This window comes from Lagopus leucura, unplaced genomic scaffold (genome assembly GCF_019238085.1).
Source record: "Lagopus leucura isolate 7727_CA_CO unplaced genomic scaffold, USGS_WTPT01 Super-Scaffold_100012, whole genome shotgun sequence".
Classification (NCBI taxonomy): domain Eukaryota; kingdom Metazoa; phylum Chordata; class Aves; order Galliformes; family Phasianidae; genus Lagopus; species Lagopus leucura.
In genome coordinates, this window is record NW_024962267.1 from 4,152,931 (window position 1) to 4,178,276 (window position 25,346).

The window sequence follows — 25,346 nt, forward strand, 5'->3', positions numbered from 1 at the left end:
CCCACTGTTTGTGGAAAAAAATGTTTTAGAAGATCAAAACTGTGCCCCATTACAATTTGTCTTCTGATAGGGAAATTTGGCTTGCTCCTACAGTTGTGTCCCTCCTGCGGTACTGCAGAGCTGCAAAACCCCTTTCCACGTGGTGCTGCAGAGCTCTGCCCGAGAGGGAACTTCAGGAGAGCTGAGGCTTTGAGCCTATGAAATGACAAACAAACAGAAAGTCAGTAGGTCATTAGTACAACAGGTCGCTGCGCCTTCTGCCTGAGCTGCCATGGGGACGTTCCCTGTGGAGGGATCGTTCTCCCAACCCCTGCTGATGGGCTGGCAGCTCTCCCCATCCCAGCCCAGGGACCCCCTTGGCGCTGAGTGTGCGCATGGCCCCCTCGTAGCTTCTGGCATGCTCCTGTCCCCTGTCTGAGCAGCGTCACCCTTGTCTCCTCCTGTGCTCTGCTGGGTGGCCGTACACAACTTCTGCGTTTAGTGGAGTTTTTAATTGGCAACCCTTATACACCTTGCAGTCTTCTGTGCTTTTTTTTTTTTTTCCCTCCCTCCGGTGTTTGCTTTTCCAGTCTCATTCTCTCATGTGCAGCCTACCAGTGACCTATCTGTTGCAATATATAGCTCATTCCTAGAAAGAATGGATTTCATTTAGATGATCTGTTTCTGGATGCAAAACAAGAAACTGTCTTTACATTTCTGCATGTGTTTAGGTGTATTACAATGGCTACCATGGTGACACTTCTGAAACCTTTTTGGTGGGCAGTGTGGACAAATCTGGTCAAAAGTTAGTGGAGGTTGCCAGGAAATGTAGAGATGAAGCAATTGCAGCTTGCAGACCAGGGGCTCCCTTCTCTGTAATTGGAAACACAATCAGGTAAGCCTTATATTGACAAGTAAAGGGAGGGCTGGCAAGTGGGACAAAGGTTATTGGGGGTTTGGTATAAAGCTGATGACATGTTTTATGATTCAAAACCATCATTTCAGTCTGATATCAGTATGTGAACTGCCAAGCTATAATGTTGTTCCTTGGGTAAGAGGGATTTTTTTTTTTTTTTTTTTGAGTTACACCAGTCTTAGCAAAGATAACTGTGGAAAGAATCAAAGATATTCATAAGGTAGACTTATATTAACAGATGTAATCTGTGGTGGGTTTTTTGTTTTGTTTTTTAATTTGTTTGCGAAACTATACTTCGTCTGTCTAATGATGTAAGAAAGTTAAAAGCCATTGTTTTCATTGTATAGCAATAACGAATCTTAAAAAGGAGTTAATCAACATAAATAAGTCTCTTTGTTTAAAAAGTACAAAAATATTTAACTCGAGAGCTTCTTATCTTACAAAGAGCAGTGTGTACTAACGTCATGGGGAAGAAAGAGCTCACATTAAGAGGTTTTTCCCTGTTTTGCATCTGTTGTAGCCATCACTCATGGCTCTTCTGGCAGTTTGGAATAAAAATGTGCTTAATTTTTTTTAGGTGCCTATGGAACATTTAAAAATGTTTGCAAAAAAAAAAAATAAAATTAAAAAGACATATATTGCATACACTTCATTAAGCAGTACTTCATTGGACTGTTAATGGTCCCAGCATACTATTGAATAACGTTGCGATTACTTAAAAGCTGTAAGGCTTAGTCACCTTGAAAGGATGCTGCTTTTTTTCTTTGTAAATCTTCTGATACTTTAAGGAAAAAAGCAAACGGCAAAATATCAGTCAGATGTGTTTATAGCTTTAAAAATATTGTAACAGAGTCTGAATCAAACTTTAGTAAAACCTCTTTGGGTTATATCTGAGAAGCTTTTATTGAAGACTTTGTATAAAATTGTGTTTTTGACAGTTTTAAATTATAGGCTAACTAGCCTGGAGAAAAAGGATAGTGTCTTTCTGTTCTTTCATAGGAAATGTTGAATCAGACCCCTACTGGGAAAAGAAATTTAATGCATATCTCACTATCTTACTGTCCATGAATATAATAGAAGTGAATTCAAAATGTAGTTTTATTTTTGCAAATGGGATGAGTCGATAGATGCACCTCATATTTTTGAACACCTAGGGTTCAACAAATTTACTGGTGGTGCTCTTGCATTTTAACAAAATTTATTCTTGAGTAGAAGGGGGCACAGAACACTAGATTCTTATTCAAGCATTCTATCGAGCTCTGCATTCATGGCTGTGTCTAAAGGGCATGTCAGCCTTTGATTCTCTCTGAGAGGTAATTATCCTTTTCCTGTCACGGAACAACAAATGATAGCTAACTACAGAGGCACATTTGCAGTAGTCACATTCATCAACTGCAGAAAAAAAAATTCAATTTAATTGTGCAACACAGCTGCACATAGGCTTTTTGAGCATTTCTGTTGTTCTCCCTGTCTTGCTATTCCTCCCTCCAGATCTATTTTTTAAACTTTTTTTCTGGTTATTTTTTCCCCCTTTTTGTCTCTTCTTCCATTTTTACTCTCTGTACTTTCTTGTTAAAGTAATTTTCCTTTGTGGCTCTCATTCTTTTTTCCCCATTGAAGGCTATGAATGTAGAAAATTATCACAATTACTCATATAATTGAGCCTCTTTGTAGCAAGTGCAACTCCAGTAGCCTTTCTCCATCATGAAAATGGTTTCATTATAGGGTTTTTCATATTCTCTGACACCATCTACACAGAGGAACAGGCGTGCAGATGAGATGTACTAGGAACAGGGTAGATCAGTAAGGTCACAGTAGGAATAATTAGCTCTGCTATGGAAAGAGCATCTAGGCCTTTTACTGCTACATAAATGTACTGTCCATGGCTTTTAGTCACAAAAAAAACTTACTAACAAATGGAGCTCCCGCCTACTACTTTGAAAAAAAGATTTGTATCAACACTACAATTTTCCATCATTAAGACTAATAACACAGAGCCTAGTATACATCAAGGGGAATAAAAAGAAAAATCTCACATTCAAGTGGCGGCTGGGTGCTGACCTTTGTTCCCTTTTTTTGTGTTCAACTTAACTCTTTACAAAAAGGAGCCATACACCACACCAACATGCAGGTGAACTCCAGCTAGTGCGAGCAAAGCATGGCATTCAATTGGAAAATCTGATAAATCTCCATGCAGGATAATGCATTTCATTACAGATTCACTACATTAATTCTAGCTGTATTTATTAAAAAAAAAAAAAAAAAAAAAAAAAAAAATTGAATGTGACATTGAATTTTTACTGTGCTGTTATGGAGGGTCAGTTTACTTGCAGAGTGTAAATACATCGGCGGTGCTCCCTCTAAAAGCGGATGAATCAAAGCTAGTAGATGTCCAATCCTACATATAGAATAGTAGATCGTTAACTTTATTATTCAAGATTTTACTATGTAGATGGCTTAAATATCCCAGTTTGTTCAGAACTCCTTTAACAGTGCCTCTGCTGAAAGAGATGGGCTGAAGCTGTGTATTTCTGGTTGCTCAGCTTTCTGCGTTTGCATCCATCTATCGAATTCTTCTGTTTTGGGAGACTTTGGAGATTGTAAACAACTGAGAAGGTTTAGGCCCATTGGAATGGAGATGTGTCTACGTATCTTTCATCCATATTTTCTATAAAAGTGCTCAAGAATGTATCTTAGGCACCAAAAATCAGAATATTTGCTTCCTATAAATGATTTAGGAACAATTGTATTACAGAAATAAGCTTGCATCGTAACATATTTTTTGTTGCGGAAGCTCAGTAGCTGAAACATTGTTTCATGGGCAGCAGTTCTGTGTCACATCGCCTAGGAGTTGCAAAAGCGAGATTTTGTGGATTCGGGAGTTGCTCTGCCAGGAAGAATGGGAATCTTTGCTAACATGTTCCTATTGAAGATAGTGGCAAAATTGGCCCCAGTGGGAAAAGAATTGGGCCCTGTATTCCCATTTCCTTCTACTGCTGGTGGCATTTCTCTTTCAGACAGAAACAAACCTGGTTTGAAATCTACTTTTTAGCCACTGAGCTTAGATATGTGGAACTGTTGTGGGTGTATAGAGCTGGAAAACACAAATGTGGTATTGTTAAATGAACCAATTTTCAACTCCTAGGAAAAAATAGAAGTGAGGAAAGTATTAATAAATGGTTTAAAATGCTTAACTCCTAAGTATATGTTTTGATATTAATTTAGAACAATATAAAGCAGATTTTTAAAAATCTGTTTCTATCAGATTATGCACATTTAAACAATAAGTAGCTCAGGCAAAATAAGTCATTTTAATGTCATCTGTGATAGATTTTCCTTGACAGCTACAGTAAATTACAATTACACTGCTTCTCTCTGCACTTGAAAGTAAGCATTGCAATAAATTATCTTTTATTTCAATCCATCATGTCTGCTTTCAGAAACAGAGAACCTCAAATAAAAGTTCAACACTATTGTAAGAAAAATACAGTAATTTGTGTTCCAGTTTGAAACTAAAATGTACCTTTCTTTCAAGAAACAATTGTTAGCTTTCAAAAATATTACTAATTATACCTCAACATTTATTGTCATTATGGGGAATCCCTGAACTTGTGCATTCCCTCAGTCTAGGATTACTATAAGTGAAAAATACTGTAATATTTTCCCAGTCAGAATTTGTTATTTTCTCAAATTAGTTAATATGGTTCTATTGAAAGTAAATATTTTTTTACCACATGCAAATCTAATTTAGGCTGATACTGATTTCAAGAATTAAAAAAGGAAAGAAAGAAAGAAAGCAAACATGCCCACTGGTGGGCATTAAGAAAAGCCTGATTACTTTTAACTTCAAAAAAGATGCATGCATGCGTGTCCCTAAATAAGAAAGCAGTGCCCATGGATCTGCTATCTCCTGGTGTCTCCCAGGTGGGCTCACTGTGCCCTGCTGTGGGACGGGGCGCTCAGTGGGTAGGGCTGGCCGTGCTGCTCTGCGAGGCTGCAAGTGGTGAAGTTCTGGCTCCGGGGAGAGGTGCAGGCGCTGGGGGAAGTGCCCATAGCTGGGAATGGGTTCCCTGCGGTGCTCAGCCCAGGTTGCAGTGTGGGATGTTGGCCAGGCTCAAAGCAGGGTTTGGTTAGTTTTGTTTCCTTAGTGAGGGCTTATTGTACCAGACCAGACCTAGCTTGAGGAAAAAACAACAGAATTCAGTATAAAGAAAAGGCAGCGTAGGTTTGGGAAGTTTTGGTCCCAGAATGGGAGTCCCGGTCCTGAGAGAGTGTTCACTGTGGAGCTGGGACACCTATTTACTCCTGGATGCTCACTGGGGCTCTGTGGGAGGCTCAGGACCAGCCCTATGAGGAAGTCCTGTCAACTTGCTTTTCAGCCTCTCAGGTGGAGAGATTTGTACCATACACACAAAAACTCCTTCTAGGGAGGGGCAGAGCACTGGGGAGAGCTCGCAAAAATGTGGCTGTGCCTGTTGCTGCACTGTTGCAGTTTGTTGGGCTGCAACACTTCTCCACACTCATCCCTCCTCTGGCAGGGGTTAGATAGATGCCATCTGGTAGAGAAGGAGCTAGCGCCCAGCTCTGCCATCCCCTCAGGAGCACGATGGCAGCACACGGGGGCTGTGCCCATGAGCTGCCCTCACTGACAGCTCGGCTGCTGCTGTTCCATCCCGGCGTGGGCACTTTGCCACCTGCTGCAGAGGAGCAGCCCTGCAGGTACTCAACTGCAGCCGCTGGGCTGTATTGCTCGGCAGCAAAACATGAAATCAAGTACTGGGCTCATTAAATGATTATGCTTTTAATCCTGACCAATTCACCTCTGCCCAAGCGTGCTACGTGGCTCCAACAATAAAATGCATAATGGCGAATGTTATCAATGGATATTTTTAACAATGGTTGTGGTAAAGAATCCCTATGGTTTTTTTTGTGCTGCCAACGCAGCGTGTCTATGCTGTCTGTGGGTGCCAGTGGGACTGGGCCATGCCCCGGCTGAGTGGAGGCAGCCCCGTCCCTCAGCCCCATGCTGCTGCTCTCCTTCCCTGCAGCCCTGCCTCTCTCCCGCCCTTCTGTACCATCTGCAGCCGGCGCCACTCCAGGTGTCTACACATAGCGGAGCCTGTAATCCTCTGGGGCTGCCCTCCAGGGAGAGCTGGAGAGAAAGGCCGTTGCTGGCAGATCCTGAGTGAGGCAGCCAGGCCAAAACGCTGAGCTTCTGTCAGCCGGAAATGGCAAAGGTGGGCAGGATGCCCCGTTTTGTGCTATCCAGGTTTCTTAGCCAGGTCCTGCAGCCCTGGATGCTGGTGGGCAGAGGCATGGCCGAGGCCAGCAGCTCACCCAGCACTCCCTGTGCAAGCAGCACACTGTGCAGGCAGAACGGCCCTAGCAGGCTGCAGCAGGGCTGGCAGCTGCCTTTGTGATGGGAGCAGGGTTTTCACAGTGCCCTTGTGGGTGTGACAGCTCACTGGGTTTTCTCAGTACTCTGAAGTGAAGCCGGTAGTTGTGGAGTGCTTTGAAATTCCCCATACAGTGCTTCTGAAGCACGATGTTAAAACCAGACTGAATGTGACCAAGCTGTGTACCTGCGGCTTATTTTCTTCTCAGATTTTCTGCATGTCACGACAATTTCATTGGTCACGCTGCATTTTTTAGGAAAAGAACACCGAGTCAGCTTGTAGACAAGTTCCAGTGGGAAGGCAGGGGAGCGCAGGCACCTGTCAGTGTGGGTGTCACAGCTCATGAACTCCACATCTCCTGTCTTGGTTCCAGCATCCCCTGTTTTGGTCCCAATCACCTAAGTGCTGATGTTTTTGATCTCTTGGGCAAGGAAGTGGCAGAATTCACCACTGCCATGTACAAGAACCACTTCTTTCAGGGCAAGAGGAGGGAACACTGTCACACCAGTGCCCCAGGTGCTCTTGCTCAGCTGGGCATGGGGCACAGCCTCAAAGCAGCTGGTGGGGTCATTTGCTCTCTCACAGAAAGCCCTGTGAAGGAGAAGGGACAGCTCACCATGTGGTGCATGTCGGGCCTCCCATCTCTCTTCAGGGAATCGCTTCCCCCGTCTGGGAACCATTATCTGCATTGCTGTAGGCTGGGTCACCGGAGACCTTCCATTTCATTTTGTGTATGTTTCTGAGTAATTTGACTTTGTGATTCCTCTCTGATCTTCTTTGGCCTTCAGCAGTGTCACAGCCAGCCCCAGCGGTGACCCATGCTGGCTGGCATGGTGGGGAGCATGGACTTCCCTCACTGCTGGGACCTCTTGCTGCATAAACCATTGTGGGTTTTTTTTCCACATAAACTGTATATAGCATCAAGCTGTGGACCTTGAGTTTGAAAATTGAAGCCCAATTTCTAGCTATATTAATATTCCTCTTTGCCAGAAATTAGGAATTTGGGGACGGCTAAACATGAAGTTTCCAGTCTTCTCCAAATAGAAATGTGATGGCTCTCTGTATTGAGGCAGCAGGCACGTTTGTTCAGCTGTCAATACAAGCAAACCTGAAGTGTGAAGGGCTCACCGTGATCTTAAGTGAACAAATGAATCTTTTAGGTTCGTAGACAAAATCTTTTCAGACAGACTGCTTCCTGTCCTGCTTCCATGCTCCTGTTTACTCTGGGCACAGTGTGGGGTTGATACTCAGGAGCAGTTCCCCTGTCACTTGCACTTCACCTCAGGTGCCCCAGATTTCTATTTGGGATGGGGCTGGCTATGCTGGCTGAGCTGCCCTGGTCGGTGCTGTGGAGTGGCCTGCTGGCAGAGCCTGGCAGGTACTCCCAGTCCTCTGGGTCCCCAGCTTTGGGCACCGGGATGGGATTTTGCTTTCCTGACATGGAAGAGGCCTGGGGACAGGCTCTGTTCCTGCAGACAGGACATCTGTCTCTCTGGAAGATGCTCTTTTGGAGAGGCTGTGAAGGACTGGACAGATCTTCCCAGCAGAACTGAAGTGCCGTAATTATGATGATTTGGTTTGGGGACTGTGCTGATGGGTTCAGTAGAAATACATTGTTCATTATAGCATGAACGGATTTTCTGGAGTTGCAATACATTTTGGCACTGGATATTTGTAGTATTTCAGAAGGGAACAGCTTGGTGTTTCCCTCCGCATTGGCACAGGCCACAGGTGCACGCAGCGGGGCACTGCAGGCAGTAAGGGCTGCACTGCTCTGTGCTCTGCCCTGGCAGGCCCATTCACTCTGAAACCTAATGATGGTTTACATGATGGCTGTTTTCTTTCAGAGCTGGCAGGAGCCCCGTGCTGGGTGCTGCTGATGGTACGGATGTGTGGCAGGGTCAGGCCGTGCTTGCTAACTGTGTCCTCTTTGCCCTGCAGCTCTGTGGCACAGCGGGGCGGCTTCCAGGTGTGCCCCTTCTTCGTCGGCCACGGCATCGGGTCCTACTTCCACGGGCACCCCGAGGTGTGGCACCACGGTAAGCGGCTCCCGACCAGAGCACCGTCTCCTCCCGCTGAGAGGGCACTGGCGGCAGAAGTGCGATCCGAAACGGTGTGGCAGCCCCAAACCCGCGGGGGAATCTCTGCGGGCGATCTCTGCGGGCGATCCTCCCAGACGTGTCCCGGGATCTGAGGAGCCGTTTGGTCTGAAGCTGGGGAGGCGGGAGTGGGAAAGCCCCGGTGGAGCTGTAGGGTGGTGGGATGGGCAGCGGAGACAATGAGAATGGGCGCTTGGATCCGGACTTGGGTTGGGGCCGGTGTGCACGGCACCTGTGAGCCGGAACGAGTTCTGAAACCCAGTGCTGGGTGCTGTTACCAAAAAAAAAAAAAAAAAAGGTGAAACGAGACAACAACTATAAAAGCGTTTTTATTTTCTTTTCTAGCCAATGACAGTGATTTGTTAATGGAGGAGGGAATGGCATTCACAATAGGTTAGTAAATGTATTCTATGTTTGTCTTTAAAAAAGCACACACACAACAACCCAGCTCCGTGCCGTTTCTTTGAGCAGAGAAGCGTCCCTTCAGAAACGGTGACGGCAGTGACACTGGCCCCTGGGAAAGAGATTCAAATGTTATTCTAAAAAATGCACTGAGGGATCAGTTGGGCGACACAGCTCCTGAGTGACACGAATTTGGGAAGGAAAAATCTGATCGCAAATCTTATTAAGCGGCAGACCTGACGCGTCGTTTTGGCAGTGCGGCTGTGGCGGTGTGCAGACTCCAGAGCGCGGCTGTGCCCCGCTGCCGCCAGAGCTGCGCCGGGCCGGGCCGGCCGCGCGGAGTTCATGAGAGCCGCCCCACAGCGCGAGTGCCGGTGCCCGGGGGTGGAAGCCCATTCCTCCCGACGCGGCAGTTAGCCGAATCAGAAAATTGTTGTTTTGCTGATTTAATTGAACATTTTAAGTCTGTTTAACAAAAAAAAAAAAAAAAAAAAATCGGGTATGTTGAACTGTCCGCGTTTGGTGTTCTGATTGTTACCACGGAGTCTTAACGAAAGCTGGAATAAATTTCCCTGCTGTTACGAAAGCGGAGCGCACCTTACCCGCACCGCAGCGCTGCGTCCCCCCCCCGGTGCGGCCCCGGCGGGGCAGCGCGATGCGAAGCGCGGGTGGGAGCTGCCGCCGGGCCTCCCCTGCCCACAGCAGCGCCGCTCACTTCGGGCGTTTTTTTCTTATTCCAGAGCCAATAATAATGGAGGGTTCTCCCGAATTTAAGATTCTGAAGGACAAATGGACCGCAATTTCGGTAGACAATAAAAGGTGCCCGGTTTTGTTGTTTCCCGAGCGGCGGAGCTGAGCGCTGGCAGCCGGTGAGTCTTACGGGCGTGCTGGGGCGCGCTGCCCCCCGCTAACTGCTCGCTGTGCGTTGCAGATCAGCGCAGTTCGAGCACACCGTCGTCATTACCTCGGAGGGAGCAGAAATCCTCTCTAAGGTGCCGGGAGAAGCCTAAGGACGCAGCGGGAAGTGGAGGGCTCGGTGTGTTTTGGGCGTCCTCGGCCCCGCAGGGACAGCGCTGAGCTCCGGTGGTTCTGGGGGGACTGAGGGGACACGGGACGCGGTTCGGGGGCTCGCTCCGGGCGCGGTGCTCTGCGCGGTACCCGGTGAGTGTTGAATAAAAGCCTCTTGGTTTGCGGCAGCAGCGGCTGAGCCTCAGCCCGCCGGGAGAAGGGTCCGGCCGTGGGGGAGCGGAGCAGATTGCCGTGCGGGATCCGCGGCGGAGCAGAGTGGGGATCCGCTCGCAGGGAAAGTGCGGCCGCTCTGTCATCAGCGCCACTGAACGGGGCTGGAACTTATGCCGGGACGGAAAGAAAAGTTTGCGGGCGTGGCGGAGGGAGCGCAGGCTGCGGCCCCTTTCCCTAAGTTGTAACAGCAGCTCTCCCTTCCCTGCCCCGGCCCGTTTCTCTCTACGCCGCACAAGAAAGGATTAAAAACGAGACGCAGAGCGCGCTGTTCCGGAGACGGATAACCGCGCCGCGCACGGTGCGTAACGGGGCACTCCGCGCCGGGAGCGCTCGCAGAGACGGAGGGGTTCTGCCCTGGGGGAGGGTTTGCTCTGCGTCCCTCGGAATTGGCCCGACGGAGTGGCCGTGCGGCGGGGGGTGTCCCGGGCGGAGCTGCTGGGCCGCTGTTGGGGCAGGCCGGGCTGGTACAGGCCGGGTGGGACGGCCGCTGGTTCCCTGAACCGTTTGTTTTCACTAGAGCACAGCGAGCTGTCAGCTCTAATCGTTTCTAACAGCATCTTTTTAAGAAGCAGGACCAGTCCCCAGCCCGTTCCCAATACCACGGGGCAGCCTTTCAGCTCGATTGCCTCTTAGATTAATTTGGTAGACCTTAAAACCTGTACAAATAAACGATGCATCCAACACGTTTCACAGTCGCACCGAGTTTCCGCCGCTTGCTCTCTGCCCGGGAAGGCGAGGGCCGCCGTGCCCGCCTCTCCCTGGCCGCCGCTGCACCGTCCCGTCCGTCACGTCTGTCCCGTCCCAGTCCGTTCCCAACCCTCCTCCCCCGCAGCGCGGAGCCGCGGCCCCGGCCCGGGCGGTCACTTACATGGCCGGGGGGGTCCGCGTGGGGCCGCGCCGCTGCCCCTGGGCACCGGTCCTCAGTGAGGTGGTGGGAATGAACCGTACGCATTGCATACAAAACAAAACAAAACAAAAAAAAAAAAAAAATAAAAATGGGGGGGGGGGGGGGCGTTAACGCGGCGTTTGTAAATGGGCAATTAAAACCCGCAAGGCCGCCTAATGGGGCAAACAAAAAAAAAAAAAAAAAAAAAAAAAAAAACCGGAGCAGAGATTGGGGCACGTTCGTGTCAGCTCTGCGAAGCCAGCACCAGCAGAGCCGGGGCTGTGCCACGGGACCCGCTCCCGCCCAGCCCCGCCGCCGGGCTCCGCGGTCTCGGCGCGACCGTGTGCGCTGGGAACGGAGCGTTCCTCGGGGCCTCCCTCTGCCCGGCTGGGTCTGACCGCGGGGACCCGGGCCCCGCTCGCTGCGCGCCCCGACGGCCTCGGTGCGCAGGGAGGTTCAGCCAGGCCGGCTCACAGCCCGGTGCTCAGCGCCGGGAGGCCGCGTGTTGCTATTAGCGTTCAATATACGGCTAATTATGCGTATGAAAATTAAACATCAGTGTTATGCTAATGGGGCCGCCTTCAGCTGGGAGCCGAGCACTTGAGACTAGCATTTAATCAAATGAGTCGGTAACGAATACATCTGCACGTGTGAACTTTCGCGGGATCATTTTCCTGTTACAGTCACACCGCTGAATTATGAAAGAAATAATTACCGACACTTTCTAATTATCCAACAAAGTAATTTGGGATTCATCGCGGGCTTTCTGGGGAGGATCTCCCAAGTCCCACCTCGCTCCCTGCTCACGCACGCGGAAGTTTGCGTGCTCAGCTCAATCGCGCGTCGGGCCGAGCGGGGCGAGCCGCGATCCCCCGCGCTGGACTCCCATCTCCCCATCCTCCCCCGCGTGAAGAGCGGTGCCCGGGCGGGCGCGGCCCGAGGACGGGCGGGACCCCGGCGGGGAGCGGGGAGCGGGCACCGCGCGGCGGGCGCGGCTGTGTCCGCGGCCGGAGTGGCTCCGGAGCGCCTCGGGGCCGTCCCCGCGCTCCCATCCGCGCCGGGGGCGATGCCTTCCGGTCCCGGCCCCGGCCGCGACGGCTCCCGGCCGTCCAGCGGTGCCGTCGGGGCGTGCGGCCGGGAGGCGCGGCGCTGCCGGCGCGGCTCTCCGCGCTCACCGGGGTCCGGGCGAGCCCCGAGCGGCTCGGACCAATCCAAAGCGATTATGCAAGACGGGGAACCAATCAGCTCCGCCGGCTCATGAATATTCATCGGCTCGGATGAGTCAAAGCTTTTAGGCGAGTTTGTGTAGATGAGCGGCATCACGCTCAGACTTTTCAAAGAGACAAACTCCATTTTCTTATGAATGGAAAGTGAAAACCCTGTTCCGCTTAAATTGGGTTCTTTCCCGTCCTGAGAAACACAACAGACCCCCAAAAGGCACGCTGAAGAGAGAGCACACACACAGACCCAGCGGCGAGAAATGACCATGACTACCATGCCTGAGAGTCTAAACAGCCCCGTCTCGGGGAAGGCCGTCTTTATGGAGTTCGGGCCGCCCGGCCAGCAAATGTCTCCTTCTCCCATGTCCCACGGACACTATTCCATGCACTGTTTACACTCCGCGGGCCACTCGCAGCCCGACAGCGCGTACAGCACAGCTTCGTCCTTCTCCCGACCGCTGGGCTACCCCTATGTGAACTCGGTGAGCAGCCACTCCGGCAACCCCTACATCAGTTCAGTGCAGCCCTACCCCAACAGCTCCGGCCTGGCCCAGCCCCGGCTGGAGGAGACAGGTAGGTGCCGGGGGCGGGGGGCGCGGAGCGAAGCAGATCCGCCGGGGGGGGGAGCGAGGCGGCATCGCGGAGTGTGTGAGCCGGGCGGGGCCGGGGCCGCGGGGAGCGGGCGCCGAGCGGAGCGGACCCAGCCCAGCTGCGCGCGGAGCGGTCCCCGTCATTATTTATTGCGTAGCGCTATAAACAATGTGCGCAATTAAGGGTAATTAAACCTCGACTGCAGCCGGTAAAAATAGCAAACTTTGTTGGGATGGAGCCGGGGCTGCCACCGCCGCGCGGAGCCTTTGTTGGCTCTGCGGCGCTCCGCCGCCCCGTCGCCGTGAGCGCTGCGCTGTTACCGTCGCCGTCGCCGTTACTGCTGTTCTCTCGCTGCTATCACTGTTATTTACTGTGCACCGTTTGTGGTTGTAGGGGCCGAATCGGAGAAAAGCACTGTGGTAGAAGGAGGGGAAGTTCGCTTTAATGGGAAAGGGAAAAAAATCCGCAAACCCAGGACTATTTATTCCAGTTTGCAGCTGCAGGCTCTGAACAGGAGGTTCCAGCAAACCCAGTACCTGGCCCTGCCCGAGAGAGCCGAGCTCGCGGCCTCTCTGGGACTCACTCAGACTCAGGTACGGCCCCTCCGCGCCCCGCCGCCCCGGGCCCGGCCCGGCGGGGTCGCTCGTACTGAAGCCGCGCGCCCGTCCCGTCCGCGGGGCCGATCCCGGCCGGGCTGCGGGAGGCGGGGGGGCGAGGTCGGAGGGAGCGGGACACGGCGCGGGGGCGGCCGGGGCGCGGGGGCACCGCGGGGCGACGGCGGGCGGGGGCCGTCGGGGCGGGCAGGGCGAGTGTGAGGGCCCGGCCGGGCTGCGCTGAGCCGTGCCGCGCTGCCGTTGCAGGTGAAGATCTGGTTCCAGAATAAGCGCTCCAAATTCAAGAAGCTGATGAAGCAGGGAGGGGCGGCCCTGGAGAGCAGCGCTCTGAGCAACGGCCGGGCCCTGTCCGGCGGCTCTCCCCCGGTGCCCGCCGTGTGGAACACCTCCTCCGCCTCCGGGAAGGCGTCCTCGGGCAGCGCTGGCACCTACATCCCCAGCTACACGTCGTGGTACCCCTCGGCCCACCAAGAAGCTATGCAGCAGCCGCAGCTTATGTGAGCCCGAGCACGTTTTTCCCTGCCGCGAGCCGAAAAAAAAAATTCACATTATCACGGACAAAAAAAAAAAAAAAAAAAAAAAAAAAAAAAAAAAAAAAAAAAAAAAAAAAAGAGTAAAATGAAAAACAAAACAAAACGGAGAGGATGAGGAAGGAGAAGAGGACAAAGGCGCGCCAGCAGCCGGCCGGGCCCTCCCGCTCCGGGCACAGATGCGACGCGGCGCGTCCCCGCCGGCGGCAGCTGACGGAGCGCGGCCGGGGGACAATCGGGGCCGCCCCTCTGTCTGTGCTGTGTGGGATCTGGGTCACGGATGCGGCCCGGCAGTGCGGGGCAGCGGCCGTACCGCGTCCTGAGCGTGTTCCCCTCTGCGTTTCCTGTCTCTTTCCCCGTCCATCTGTATATTTTTTGTTCTTGTCTAAGGGGAAGAAAGGGATTTTATTTATTGACCGAATTACCGCTGAGGAGCTCCGGGCGCAGCCGGGCGCGGAGCGCGCGGCTCCGGCAAAAGCGCCCGGTGCCGTTTCCCCGTCCAAAAAAACACACAAAACAAAACAAAACAAAACAAAACCGAAACGCCGCACGGAAGGACGCGCTTTGTAACTTTTCCCATCGCTTTTCTACTTCGCTGCTGCGGAGATCCCCGGCCCCAACGCCGCGCACCGCCCCGCGCCGAACAAAGGACGGCCGCGCGCCGCCCCCCGCCCTGGAGCGGCTTTGCGGAGCGCTGTGCGGACGCGGCATGGAGGCGGCGGGGGGACCGCGTACCCCTCGCTCCGCAGTGCGGGGCCCGTCCCGGAGCGCGGGAGCTCCCGCTGTACATATTTGATTCTTAATCCTTATTGTTCTGTAAACATGTTGCACAAATTTAGCTTTTTTCTTTCTTTCTTTCTTTCTTTTTTTTTTTTTTCCTTTTTTCTCTTTTTAATTCTGATTTCCGTTTCGTGTGGCTGTACGACATGACGCTTTGTGTACGGAGATTTGCCATTTTCTTGTGACCCTCGGAAGATGTGATACCTGAGCTCAGCTGTGTTTCGTGTCTATATGTCAAAGTTTAGTTTTATATTGAGAATGTTAACTTATTGCTTTGTATTTGGGGAAGGAAAAGAAAAAAACAAAACAAAAACAAAAACAAAAAAAAAAAAACAAACACAAACCTTTGTACATAAGTTATAAAGTTTCTTTGAGACAGTAAAACTATGGTTTGGAAAAAGAGCTCCGCGTGGTCCATGTCTCGCTGGGCGGCCTGAAAGGGCTCCGTGCGGGCACCGTGGGTCCGATGGGTACCCACACAGCGCCCCACGGGCAGATCCGGACTTCGGGACTTCGGGGCTTCGGTCTCGTGCCCACTCACAGAGCGCACACGCAAGGAGAACCCTTCCCCGGAGCTCCGCGCATCGGGACCGGGAGCTGCGGCCAAAGCCAGCGGCCGCGCATTGCCCGCGGACTCGCGCCGGTCCCCGCGGAGCTCTCTGAGCGGGGCCGGGACGGCGCTCAGGGTCGGCCGGGTGACGGACCAACGTCGAGCTTACGGTACGAGCACAGAAATGGGGAGCTCTGCCCCAGCGAGGGGTCCCGAGCAGGGAGTCTGTTCTCACCGTTCGCTGAGACGCGACTCTCAAGCCGGGCCTCGTTAATTCTGCCTCGTCGCTGACGAGGGGTTCGTCACGTATCTGATTCGGAGATATTCGTAATGAGGATATTAATTAAACTCGGAATAATCCGAAGGTGCTTCTATTGAGACAATACCTCATTACGATGATTAAGCCCTGGTTTCCAACATTGTCCATTGTCCCTTTAACAGCCGTCGCCCCGCGCGCACAGACCCCGCGGATGGGACAGCGAGTGGCGAAGCGTAATTTGGAGATCTATTCGGAGATCTATTTTTTCCCTCGTCGGGGAAAAAAAAAAAAAAAAAAAAAAAAAAAAAAAAAAAAACTCCCCTCATTTTCAAACACTTCGGAAATAGGTTACACACAGCTTAATGATGATCAAAATGACTCTTTTCTGCGAAAAAAGACCCCAAAGTGCGCGTACAGCTGCAAACCCAAGAGGGTCAGCATCATTTCACTGTATTCTCTTCTTGATTACAAGCCGAGCCCATCAAACACAACATAATTACAGTAATTTCAGGTTTATTTATTCTAATGCAGTTTCCCCATCTCTCTGGTAATTATGAGCAATTTTTTCGCCCAGGGAATCTTTTTGCATTAACAAAAGAGATAACGCACTGAAAGCCAAATTTGCTGCGCATTGAGAAAAGCGAAGGAAAAAAAAAAAAAAAAAAAAGCGGTAGGTGCGAGCTGCCATCCCGCAATTCGGCGCTGCAAATTGCTTGCAGGTGTATGGAGCAGCGCTGTCAATGGGAAGGGGCTTCCAAATTAGCAAATGCACGATGTTGAAGTAATAAAGACGGACTGAGCGGCACTGCCAAACAACGGATACCTCTTTCACATCTTCCACCCGAAAAGAAAAAATAATAATAATAAAAAAAATCCCCTCGGAGCGTCCCCGCGAAGCCCCGCGAGTGCCTGCGGTGTCAATCCGACGGCAAAGCGCAGAGCGGCCCTGAAACCGCAAACAGTCGGAGAGTCCGAGCCCCGCACCCCTCCGCCGAACAGGGGGGGAAGCTGCCCCGCGCTCTCCCCTCGACTCCCGTGGGGAGCAGCTCGGCGTCTGCCACCCTCCTTCCCCCCGATCTCCCCGCGGCACCGCCCAGGCGCTCCGCGGCCACGCGTCCCCCGAGCGCGGCGGGGATCGCGGCCCCGTACCCGCATCGGATCCCCGCTCGGCCCCGGCTCCTCCGCGGCGGTGTCCCTGCGCCTCGCGGCGCGCACTCACCTGGCCCCGGGGCGGCGGCGGCGGCGGCTCTCCGGGCTCCGGGCGCGGCGCTCCGCGGTAGCGGCGGGCGCCGAGCGCGGGTCGGGCTGCGGGGTGCGGAGCGGAGAGCCGGGTGGTAGGGCTGAGGAGGGAGAGGAGAGGGGAAAAGGAGCGGCCGAGCGCGGGGATCGCGTCCTGGGAGCACGGCGTGGGCTGAGATCCGCGGAGCGGAACGCGCTCCGGGCGCGGAGCCTTTTCGCGGCTCCGCTCTCGCAGAATATGACTGAAATTTTCTGCTATATAGCCTCTGTCTTTATAGCTGATGAAAAAAATTGCAGATTATTAGCATAAATGTTTACTCTTCATTACGCTGATGACATTGTGCACTCGAGATCTTGGTAATCTTTGGGAAAATTATGAGTAATTTTTAAAAATTTTAAAGCAGCGGCAGTTACCATGCAATTCAGGCTAATTCTGCGTAGGCTCCGAACGGATATAATTATCGAGGAGTCAAGATGTTATGCTAAAAACTATGCATTGATATTCCCATTTATTATGTACATACAACTTTGACAATGTTGATGCTTGAAATAGCAGGAAATTGTCTTGCGCAAAAATTACAGTCCATATTAGGACATGTGAAATTGCGAAGAATTATATAGTAATTGCAGGCTTTCAGATGGGAGAGCCAGAATGCTCAAACTGGTGCAAATGTGGATAAAATTACAGATCAGAGCAAAAATTAGGGAAAAAAGGGGTCTGGGATTTTTCAAGTTGGCTATAGGATTCCGGAAGTGCCTAATGCCACATGATTGCTGCGGCTTTAGGGGAGACATTCATGCCTCAAATAACTCCTTTCGCCAGAGCCGCTCTAATCGAATTTCTCGGGCTCTGCTCTTCACCGGGGCACACGAGCGCGGCGCCCACCCGCCGAGCGCCGCCGACACCCGCAGCCCCTCGACGGGGACAGACGGGAGGGGGTGGAAAGCGGTGGGGGGGCGGTGCCGAGAAGAGCCCCACGGACCTTCCAAGGGCGGCGCGGCGGGACCGCACGGGGCGCTTCGTCCCGTTCTCGACGGCCCCGCTTCTCGACGCAGCCCGTCCCGTGCCCCCGGGCCGGAGGACGCGGGTGCGAGGAGCACCGCCGGCCCGTGCGGGCCCCGAGCCGGGTGCCGGGGTTGCTCGGGGGGATGCTCGATAAAGGGCGAAGCGGTGGAGCGAGGACAGGGAGAAGGGACGCGCAGAGGACGGAGGGAGGAGCGCGGGATGCCTCGCTCTCGCGGAGCGCTGCGCGGCTCCCGGCCCCCGACGGCGGCCCCGGCCCCGGGCGGAGCGGGCCGCCGAGAACGGGACTGAAGAGCGCGGGGCAGGGAGGCGGTCCCGGCAGCTCTGCCGGACCCACGCCGCCCTCCCACCGCGCGCTGTGACACCGCCCGTCACCGGGGTGCTCCCCGCCACGCGGGTCCGTGTCCCGGTGGGTCCCTCCGCCCGGCTCCCCGCCGCTTCCCTCCCTGCGCGCTGTCACCCGCGTCCCCGCGGGAGCGTCCCCGGGTAGCGGCCCCTTTGTTTCTCCCGCTCTCCCCTCCCTCGCAGCCGTCCCTCTCCCCCTCCTTTCTCCTGTTCCTCCGCCCCTCTGGGCCCACACCCCTAAAGACCCTCCCCGAGGCTCCCGGCAGCGCACCGCACGGCCGGGGACGTTCCGAGCGCGGTGTGCGCCCAGCGAGTGGCGGGGCTTCGCGCTGCCGGAGGCGCGAGGAATGACTCAGAGCCGCCCCGCGGGGCTGCGCGGGCGGGAGCGGGGTACGGGACGGGGCGGCACCCCGAGCCCGCTCGTGTGGCGTCGATAGGATGTCGAAGGGGGGCTGCTTCGCCCCAGGTCAGCATCGGGCCAGGACCGACGCCCCCGACCACCCCCGTCCCCAAAGAAACGGAGAGCTGGCACCGTGGAAACAATAATTTATTTAAATAATCTCTGCTTGCTGTAAAAGAAACACGAAAGAGCGCTGAAGTTTTCCATAATAAATAACCAAAATACCCTTTGTTTGTTTATGTCGTGTCACGGCTCTCAGCGCTACGCTGACAGCCGCGTGCCGAGGGGGCTCCGTCGGGGCCCGATCCCTCCCGGGGGCACCGGAGAGGGACTCCCGTGCACGGCCTTGGGGGGCGACGGGACGCTCCGGCTTTAAACCTACATATAAAACATATTTATCTTTTTTTTTTTCTTTTAATCGTTTTATTTTTATTTGTTTGTTTGTTTGTTTGTTCAGTCCCCAACATCAGAATGAGGTCTTCCGCAAAGGCACCTATCGACTTAAAAAAAATAAAAAGGGAAATGACCCGCGGTCCCTAGAAGACGCCGCCGCCGCTTCCGCCGTGGTGCTGAGGGAGGGAGGCGGCGGACGGCGCGGGGCCGGGCGGGTACCACGCGTAGCTGCCGAGAAAGGCCGCAGCGGGGCCGGGGGAGCCACTCCCCGCGCGTGGGTGCGGGGCGAAGTCCCACGCGGGCGGCGAGGCAGGGGGCGGCGGCGAGGCGCTGCGGCGCGGGGGCGGCTCGGCGGGCAGCTCGCCGCACTTCCACATCTTCTTGAACTTGGAGCGGCGGTTCTGGAACCAGATCTTCACCTGCGGGAGAGCGGAGAGAGGCGTCAGCGCCTCGCGGCTGCCCCGTCGGGCCGAGCGGCGCCGGGCAAACCCTACCTGGGTCTGAGTGAGGCCGAGGGAGGCGGCCAGCTCGGCGCGCTCGGGCAGCGCCAGGTACTGTGTCTTCTGGAAGCGGCGCTGCAGGGCCGCCAGCTGGAAGCTGGAGTAGATGGTGCGCGGCTTGCGGACCTTCTTGGGCTTCCCGTTGACGATCCGCACCTCGGGCTCGCACTCTTCCTTCTCTGCTCGGCGGAAACGGCGCCGTGAGGAGCCGTGGCCGTGGCCGCGGCCGCGCCCCGCCCGCCCCGACGGCCGCCCCGCTCCCCCCGGCCCCGGGCCGCGACGTACCGGAGTCGTTGGCGGCCGGCGAGGCCCCGGCGCCGTAGGGCCCATAGGAGCCGTAGGCGGCCGCGTAACCCGGGTCGTAGCCCGGCTTGGCGGGGAAGGGGGCGGTGCCGGGCGCGTAGGGGCAGGGCACCGGCTGGCCGTAGGGCTGCCGGTTGGCGTAGTAGCTGCTGTCGGTGGCGGTGGAGACGGGCAGCGTGGGGGACTCCTGCGGCTTGTGCAGGCCGTGCTGCTGATAGCCGCCGGCCGAGAGCTGGCTGGCGTGCATGTCCGGCGCCGGGCTCGGCAGGACGCCGGTCATCCCGCAGCCCCCGCCCGCCCGGGGCACACCGCCCAGCGCCGTTCCCGCCGGCTGCGGCGCTCAGGGCCGCGGCGCCATCCTGCCGCCCCTCGCACTGCGCTGCACCGCCGGGCCAGGCGGGCACCGCGCTCCCGCCGCCGCCAGCGGGACGGGTGTGCGGCGCCGCGCGCCGCCGGGGCGGCATTTAACTCCGGTCACGTGGGCGCGGCGCACGTCACCTAGCAACTGCCAATGGGGCGCCCGCGCGCGCCGCATCTCCGGGGCCCAGCGGGGCGCGAGTCGGGAGAGACGCGGGGGCTGATCCGGCCGCCCCGTCGGAGCCCGGAACCCTGCCCTGCCCTGCCCTACTCTACCCTATTCTACCCTATCGTCACGTTGCCGGCGAGCACCGACGGGGCGGTCCCAGAGTACAGCATCGCGTCGATGCGGCTCCCCTGGGACGCCCGCGCGCACGCGCCGGTGGCTGACGGCCCCCCCAGGCCGTGCCCCCCTCGGCGGCGGCGGTCCCGGCGCCGTTGCGCTGCCCGACCGTCGGGGCGAGAGGCCCGGCTCCGGCCTCGGACGCCCCCTGTTGCCGCGCGCGGCGCTTCGCTCCCTCCGTGCGCGCGCCGCTCGCGCAGCGCCGCGCTCCCCCTTCCCTCGCGCGCTCCTTCCCGCTCCCGCCGCGCACCCCAACGGTCGCCGCTCGCGCTCCCCACACGGGGCGGGCGGCTGCCCGGGGCCGCTCCTCTACGGGACCCGGCCGCGGCGCGCCCGACGGTCGGAGGTGAGCGGGACCGGCGGGCGGCCGGGAGCGGGGCGGGAAGACGGCGGCCGTCGCGAGGATGCGGCGGGGTGCTGGGAGAAGAAAGGCGTGTTGCGCGGCTGTGGGAGCGGGACCGGCGGGGCCGCGGCTCCGGGAGGGCCTCCCGCGCGCTCCGCTTCCCTCAGAGAAACTCGCCGCGGGGCCGCCCGAGGCGGGGCAGCTGCCGCCCGTCCCCACCAGCACCCGCGCGGGGCGGCAGCCACACGGGAGCGACCGCCGGGTGCCGCTTCTGCAGGTGTCCGCACGGCCCGGCCCGCGGAGCCGCTCTCGCTGCCTCTCGGTTGCTCGCCGCCGTCGATTCAGACGGTTTGTTTGGCCGTGCCGGCGCCGGGCCGTCGGGCGGCGGGGGGGAGGCGGGGTGAGGGATGTGCAGCGCACGGCCCGCTGCCTCGGCGCTGCCAGGGTTGCGTGCAGGGAAGGGAAGCGTTCGAAGCTTTGGTTGCATCGAGTTTGCACCGGCGTGCGTCTCTCATCGCCTGAGGCTGCCGAACACGTGGGCTGCCTTCGTTGGCGTTGGCTTCCCTGGTTTGGAAGTGTCCTCCTGTAGAAGACAGCGCCGCGGGCGCTGTTAGTCAGATACACCAAACACACTGCGTGCACCACGCTGGAGTTCCATTGCTCTTCAGAGTCGCCTCTCCAGATGAGCTGTATGTGTTCATTAATTTTTTTTTTTTAATTTTTCTTTTTTTGCAGGGCAATTTTATATGGCTCACAGAAATGTCTGCAGCAACTTCTGCCTGGTATGTTCTATTTTTATTAATTATTGCTGTTGTGGTTCTTTTGCTAAAGCAAATGTAATCTGAGAAAAAAAAAAAAAAAAAGTGAAAATGCTTAAAGCCTGCTGTTCTCGGTCTTTAAATATTTAGCCTGGTATCAAGAGGACAAGATGTCCTATGAGTGTTTTCTCTCGTGTCCGACTTGAAGGGAACCACGCTCAGCATTAGAAAAGAGATGAGTTTCTAATCGCCTGTAATTGTGATTATCATTTGATCCATTGTAATCCACATCTCCCTGAACAATTTATTTCACTGATTTAAGTATGAATGTGATGAATCTCAGGAAATGAGCCTGTTCTTTTTGACAATGCTAAACCTGAGTAATTGGACAGTAGCGTCAGCTACAATGGTACATCGGTGAGCGCAGGTTTCTTTTGTGGCTGTGTGAAATGCTTTCTGGTAGATTTATAGTAACACAATGCCTGGATAGTCCTGAGCAGGTGTCTTGGTAATAGAAAGGCCACTTACTTCTTGTGCCATGTGGAGCTGCGGATGGGGCTCTTGCTAGCATTGCATCTGTGAGATCTGGTGTTGCTCCCTAGTAATGGTAATGGTTAACAGGTAAAAATTCACATCTGAGGAATTAAGCTTATCAGCTTTCGGGAAATCGCGAGTCTTTTCAGTGCCCGTCCGGAAGCTTGCTACCCACTGTGCTTAGTTTCCGAATCCAGTGTTATCATTTTCCTCTCCAAAAACTGTTTATCATCTCATCCATCTGTGCATCAGATTACTTTATTCCAAAAATCACAGACTCTTCTGGGAAGGATATGACCTCTTGCTTGGCTCCCCAGGGTGCCAATTCTTTGTCCCTTGTTGTGAACAGCTTATACAAGCATGATAGCAGGCTTTGCATGATCCTTTCAGAGTTGTTTGTAAGACTGTCTTGTCTAAGTGGAGATTCGCTGGCTGCTCAAGTCTTTTTTCAACAGAAACCTTTGCAGTCTGAAGCACAACCTGTGATTTTAGTAGTTCATTAGCCAACTGTTATTTAGCACAGGTGATTGTTTTCTTGTGCCATGGTGGGGAGATGCACAGCCTACGTTGGGGTGAGCTGTAATCATCACATTCATTGGTCTACTTGCTTGTGCATACTGGGGGGAGACTGGAAAGTCTTTGTGTGTGGAACGTGAGGAGATCGGTGCAGTGATCCCCCACGTGCGGCGCACAGGTTAGGGAACAAGGCAAAGTGCTCCTGGGCAGTCCCTCCTGCCCTCTTTTATGGCTGTGAAATCCTTCCTGGTGCTGAAGTGTGGTGCTTCTGGCTGCTTGGACCAGTCCTCCCGTTTCCGTAAATTCTTTTCCATAGCAAACTGTATCACAAGTAATAGTACTGACTAAACAGTATGCTTTTCTCTGTAAGAAGGCAATAAAATGGTATTTTTTGGAGTGCTATACAGCAATGTTACCCAGGCTCTTCAGCCTGGAGCAGATGGATCTGAGCCCACTTTCTAGTGGATTTAAGCAAATTCGGGTTCAACTCATAGGTAAATCTTCGTTTAAAGTGTTTTATATGTGAATATTTAGATGACAAAAATCTTTAATAAGAGCATGCAGGAAAAACATTCTCAATGTGAATCACTTAGTAGTTGCTAACACTGCTGCAGATGACAAGTGTGAGGGACGATGAGAGGCGTGTTTTGGGGGAGCAGATGTAGGCTGTGTCGATCATTTGTGTTGCTGTGAGCTCCACTTGTCACAGGTAGTAGCAAAAAGATTTTTTTGCCTTCCTTGCAATTTCTGTACATCTTTTACCTGTGCAGTCTGAGCAGAGTTTGAGCAAAGCGTTCAACATGGAGAATAACCTAGGCTGCTTTGGTTTTACTCTGTGATTATTTTAAGGCTCAATTTAGTGGGCAATGCTATTTGGAGCTGAGAAATGCTCTCTTGCCTTGGTGTGCTTGGGTGAGTCCTGATCTGTAGTGCCAGCGGACTGTTTGAGATGTGGAGTGCAGTTTCTGCTGCAGCCCATTTCTTGAGCTGATGATGCCTCTGACCGGCAAATAACAAGGTCTGTCCCTGCTGGAAAACGTGACTATCTTGCCTGGAAGAACAGAACGTTCGCTGTTCTTTAAGGAAGATCTTTTCAGCAGTTCCTCCTGAGTGGATCAGACACACCTGAGGCAAATACTGCTTTCCATTTGGAGTGACACTGAATGGACTCAAACTGTGGGCAAACTGTAGAAGTCCTTGTGGGAACACTTGAGCACGTGCTCTGGGATTTAGCACTGTCTGTCCCAGTTTCCTTAAGCAGTTTAGGTACAGCCGGTGAATGGCTCAAAGATGTAAACTTAAAGCATTTTTCTTTCCTGTGGTGAGAAAATATATACATACAAACTACAAAAAACAATTGCCCTTAGAATCAAATAGATTTTCTTTTTTTGTTTGTTTTAAAAAGTGATTGAGTCAACATGGTCAGGAGTAAGTCGAAGTGGTCTTGGCTTACAGAGCCATGGCTGTCCGTGAGCTGGCTGCGGACCCTTTCCTCAAAGCATGAAGAGAGAGGGGGGTTTAGTCTGCTAATTGTCCACGAAGAGCACTCAACCTCCTATTCTGCACACACATCTATCCTGAAATTGTTTCTCCCTTGAAGGGAAGGGGTGAAAGGAGCACTGCTCAGATTCACAAGCCTTCCTGGCTTTTCACTTCTTGTGGTTGCTTACCTTACTCCACTGACTGGTGCTTTACATGTGCATTTCATCCATATTTCACCTGATAGTATTTTTCCCATTGGTAGAACGCCAATATCTCGGAATGACATACCTATTATGGACACTGCTATAAATCTAAGTAAATGAGATTAGAATGTTGTTTTTCACTTTTATGCATGGCTTGTGTGTAGCCTACCTCAAGCTCCCTAAATGTTCTTTTTTTTCCCCCCATTATTATCCTTCTTGTTTTTTTTTTTTAACTGACTTGGAAGCATATAGCCCAGAATGAGAAAGCAAACTGAAAGCACTGACTGCAGAAGTAGAGCACAGCAACAGCTAATAAGCGATTACATGGGCTGGTAGGTGGGAAGCTGGCTAAGAAAATACAATTGCCATCAGGCTTTCTTACATTATTAAGCAACTTTGCATCTAATTCTCAGAACTGGTTGAAAAATCGATTAAAAATAGTAATGGGAACATTTAACTGTAAATAAAGTAAGTGGCCACATGATGTCCCCACTGTTCCATGCTAATGCATGTGATGGGGCATTTATAGCTTCCTACAAAGCTGACACTTAAGTAACAAGTTTAGCATCCATTTTTATGTTCCCAGTTCTTATTGATAAATCAACCAACACCTGGTTTAATAGCTAGAGAAAGTAAAAGGGGAATGCATTGGTTACCTCACTTGCTTTTTGTCTGAGTTCTTTAAATCCCAAAGACTGGGAACAAACAAGACTTGATTTTTTTTGAGGCAACATGTATTCATTCCACAGGAATGCAGTTTGGTCACTCCTATCAGAAGGAGAAATTCATTTAGAAAGGTAATTTTCTGCTTTTATAAAAGCTATTACAGTTGATTTATATGTTGACTAGGGAAGTGAGGGGCTGTGGTTTTCTAATAACTTTTTTAGACAAGGCAGGTAACTAGGAACAAACTGCAATACGAAAATAAAAGTAATGGTTTGGGGGAGTTAAGGCAACTTACTGTGGAAGGAGTTTGCTTTAAGCAGAAGGAAGACATTTTGCAAAATTAATGTGTCCACGCAGGAAACTTATGCATAGGATAGCTACAATGAAAACATATGCATCCTGGCTTCCAGATAACAGATGTGCCCTGAAATGCTGTATGCACCATGTGTGAATGACCAGATGGTGGTTGATGCTGC

General features: G+C 53.3%; 3 protein-coding genes across 5 annotated transcripts in view; 2 read left to right on the plus strand and 1 right to left on the minus strand.

The window, feature by feature from the left end:
* Positions 1–10,721, plus strand: part of METAP1D (methionyl aminopeptidase type 1D, mitochondrial) — a 43,547-nt gene extending 32,826 nt beyond the window's left edge. The window contains exons 6-11 of one of the 3 annotated variants that reach the window (XM_042875065.1): positions 711–874; positions 8,233–8,330; positions 8,736–8,783; positions 9,533–9,611; positions 9,724–9,828; positions 9,990–10,721. In XM_042875065.1, coding sequence (XP_042730999.1) covers positions 711–874; positions 8,233–8,330; positions 8,736–8,783; positions 9,533–9,611; positions 9,724–9,802 — 468 coding nt within the window. In that variant the 3' untranslated portion in view covers positions 9,803–9,828; positions 9,990–10,721. Of the gene's footprint in view, positions 1–710; positions 875–8,232; positions 8,331–8,735; positions 8,784–9,532; positions 9,612–9,723 lie in introns of all 3 variants that reach the window. The other 2 variants (XM_042875064.1, XM_042875066.1) reach the window with 2 other exon arrangements.
* A 1,525-nt stretch (positions 10,722–12,246) lies between these two features.
* Positions 12,247–13,846, plus strand: DLX1 (distal-less homeobox 1). Its single transcript, XM_042874956.1, has 3 exons — positions 12,247–12,713; positions 13,125–13,324; positions 13,592–13,846. Exons 1-3 carry the CDS (start codon positions 12,401–12,403, stop codon positions 13,844–13,846), a joined length of 768 nt encoding a protein of 255 aa, XP_042730890.1. The 5' UTR covers positions 12,247–12,400.
* Positions 13,847–19,008: 5,162 nt separating this feature from the next.
* On the minus strand, positions 19,009–19,948 carry DLX2 (distal-less homeobox 2). Its single transcript, XM_042874411.1, has 3 exons — positions 19,651–19,948; positions 19,360–19,544; positions 19,009–19,284 (listed from the first exon to the last, which is right to left on the minus strand). Exons 1-3 carry the CDS (start codon positions 19,946–19,948, stop codon positions 19,009–19,011), a joined length of 759 nt encoding a protein of 252 aa, XP_042730345.1.
* Between the last annotated feature and the right edge of the window lie 5,398 nt (positions 19,949–25,346).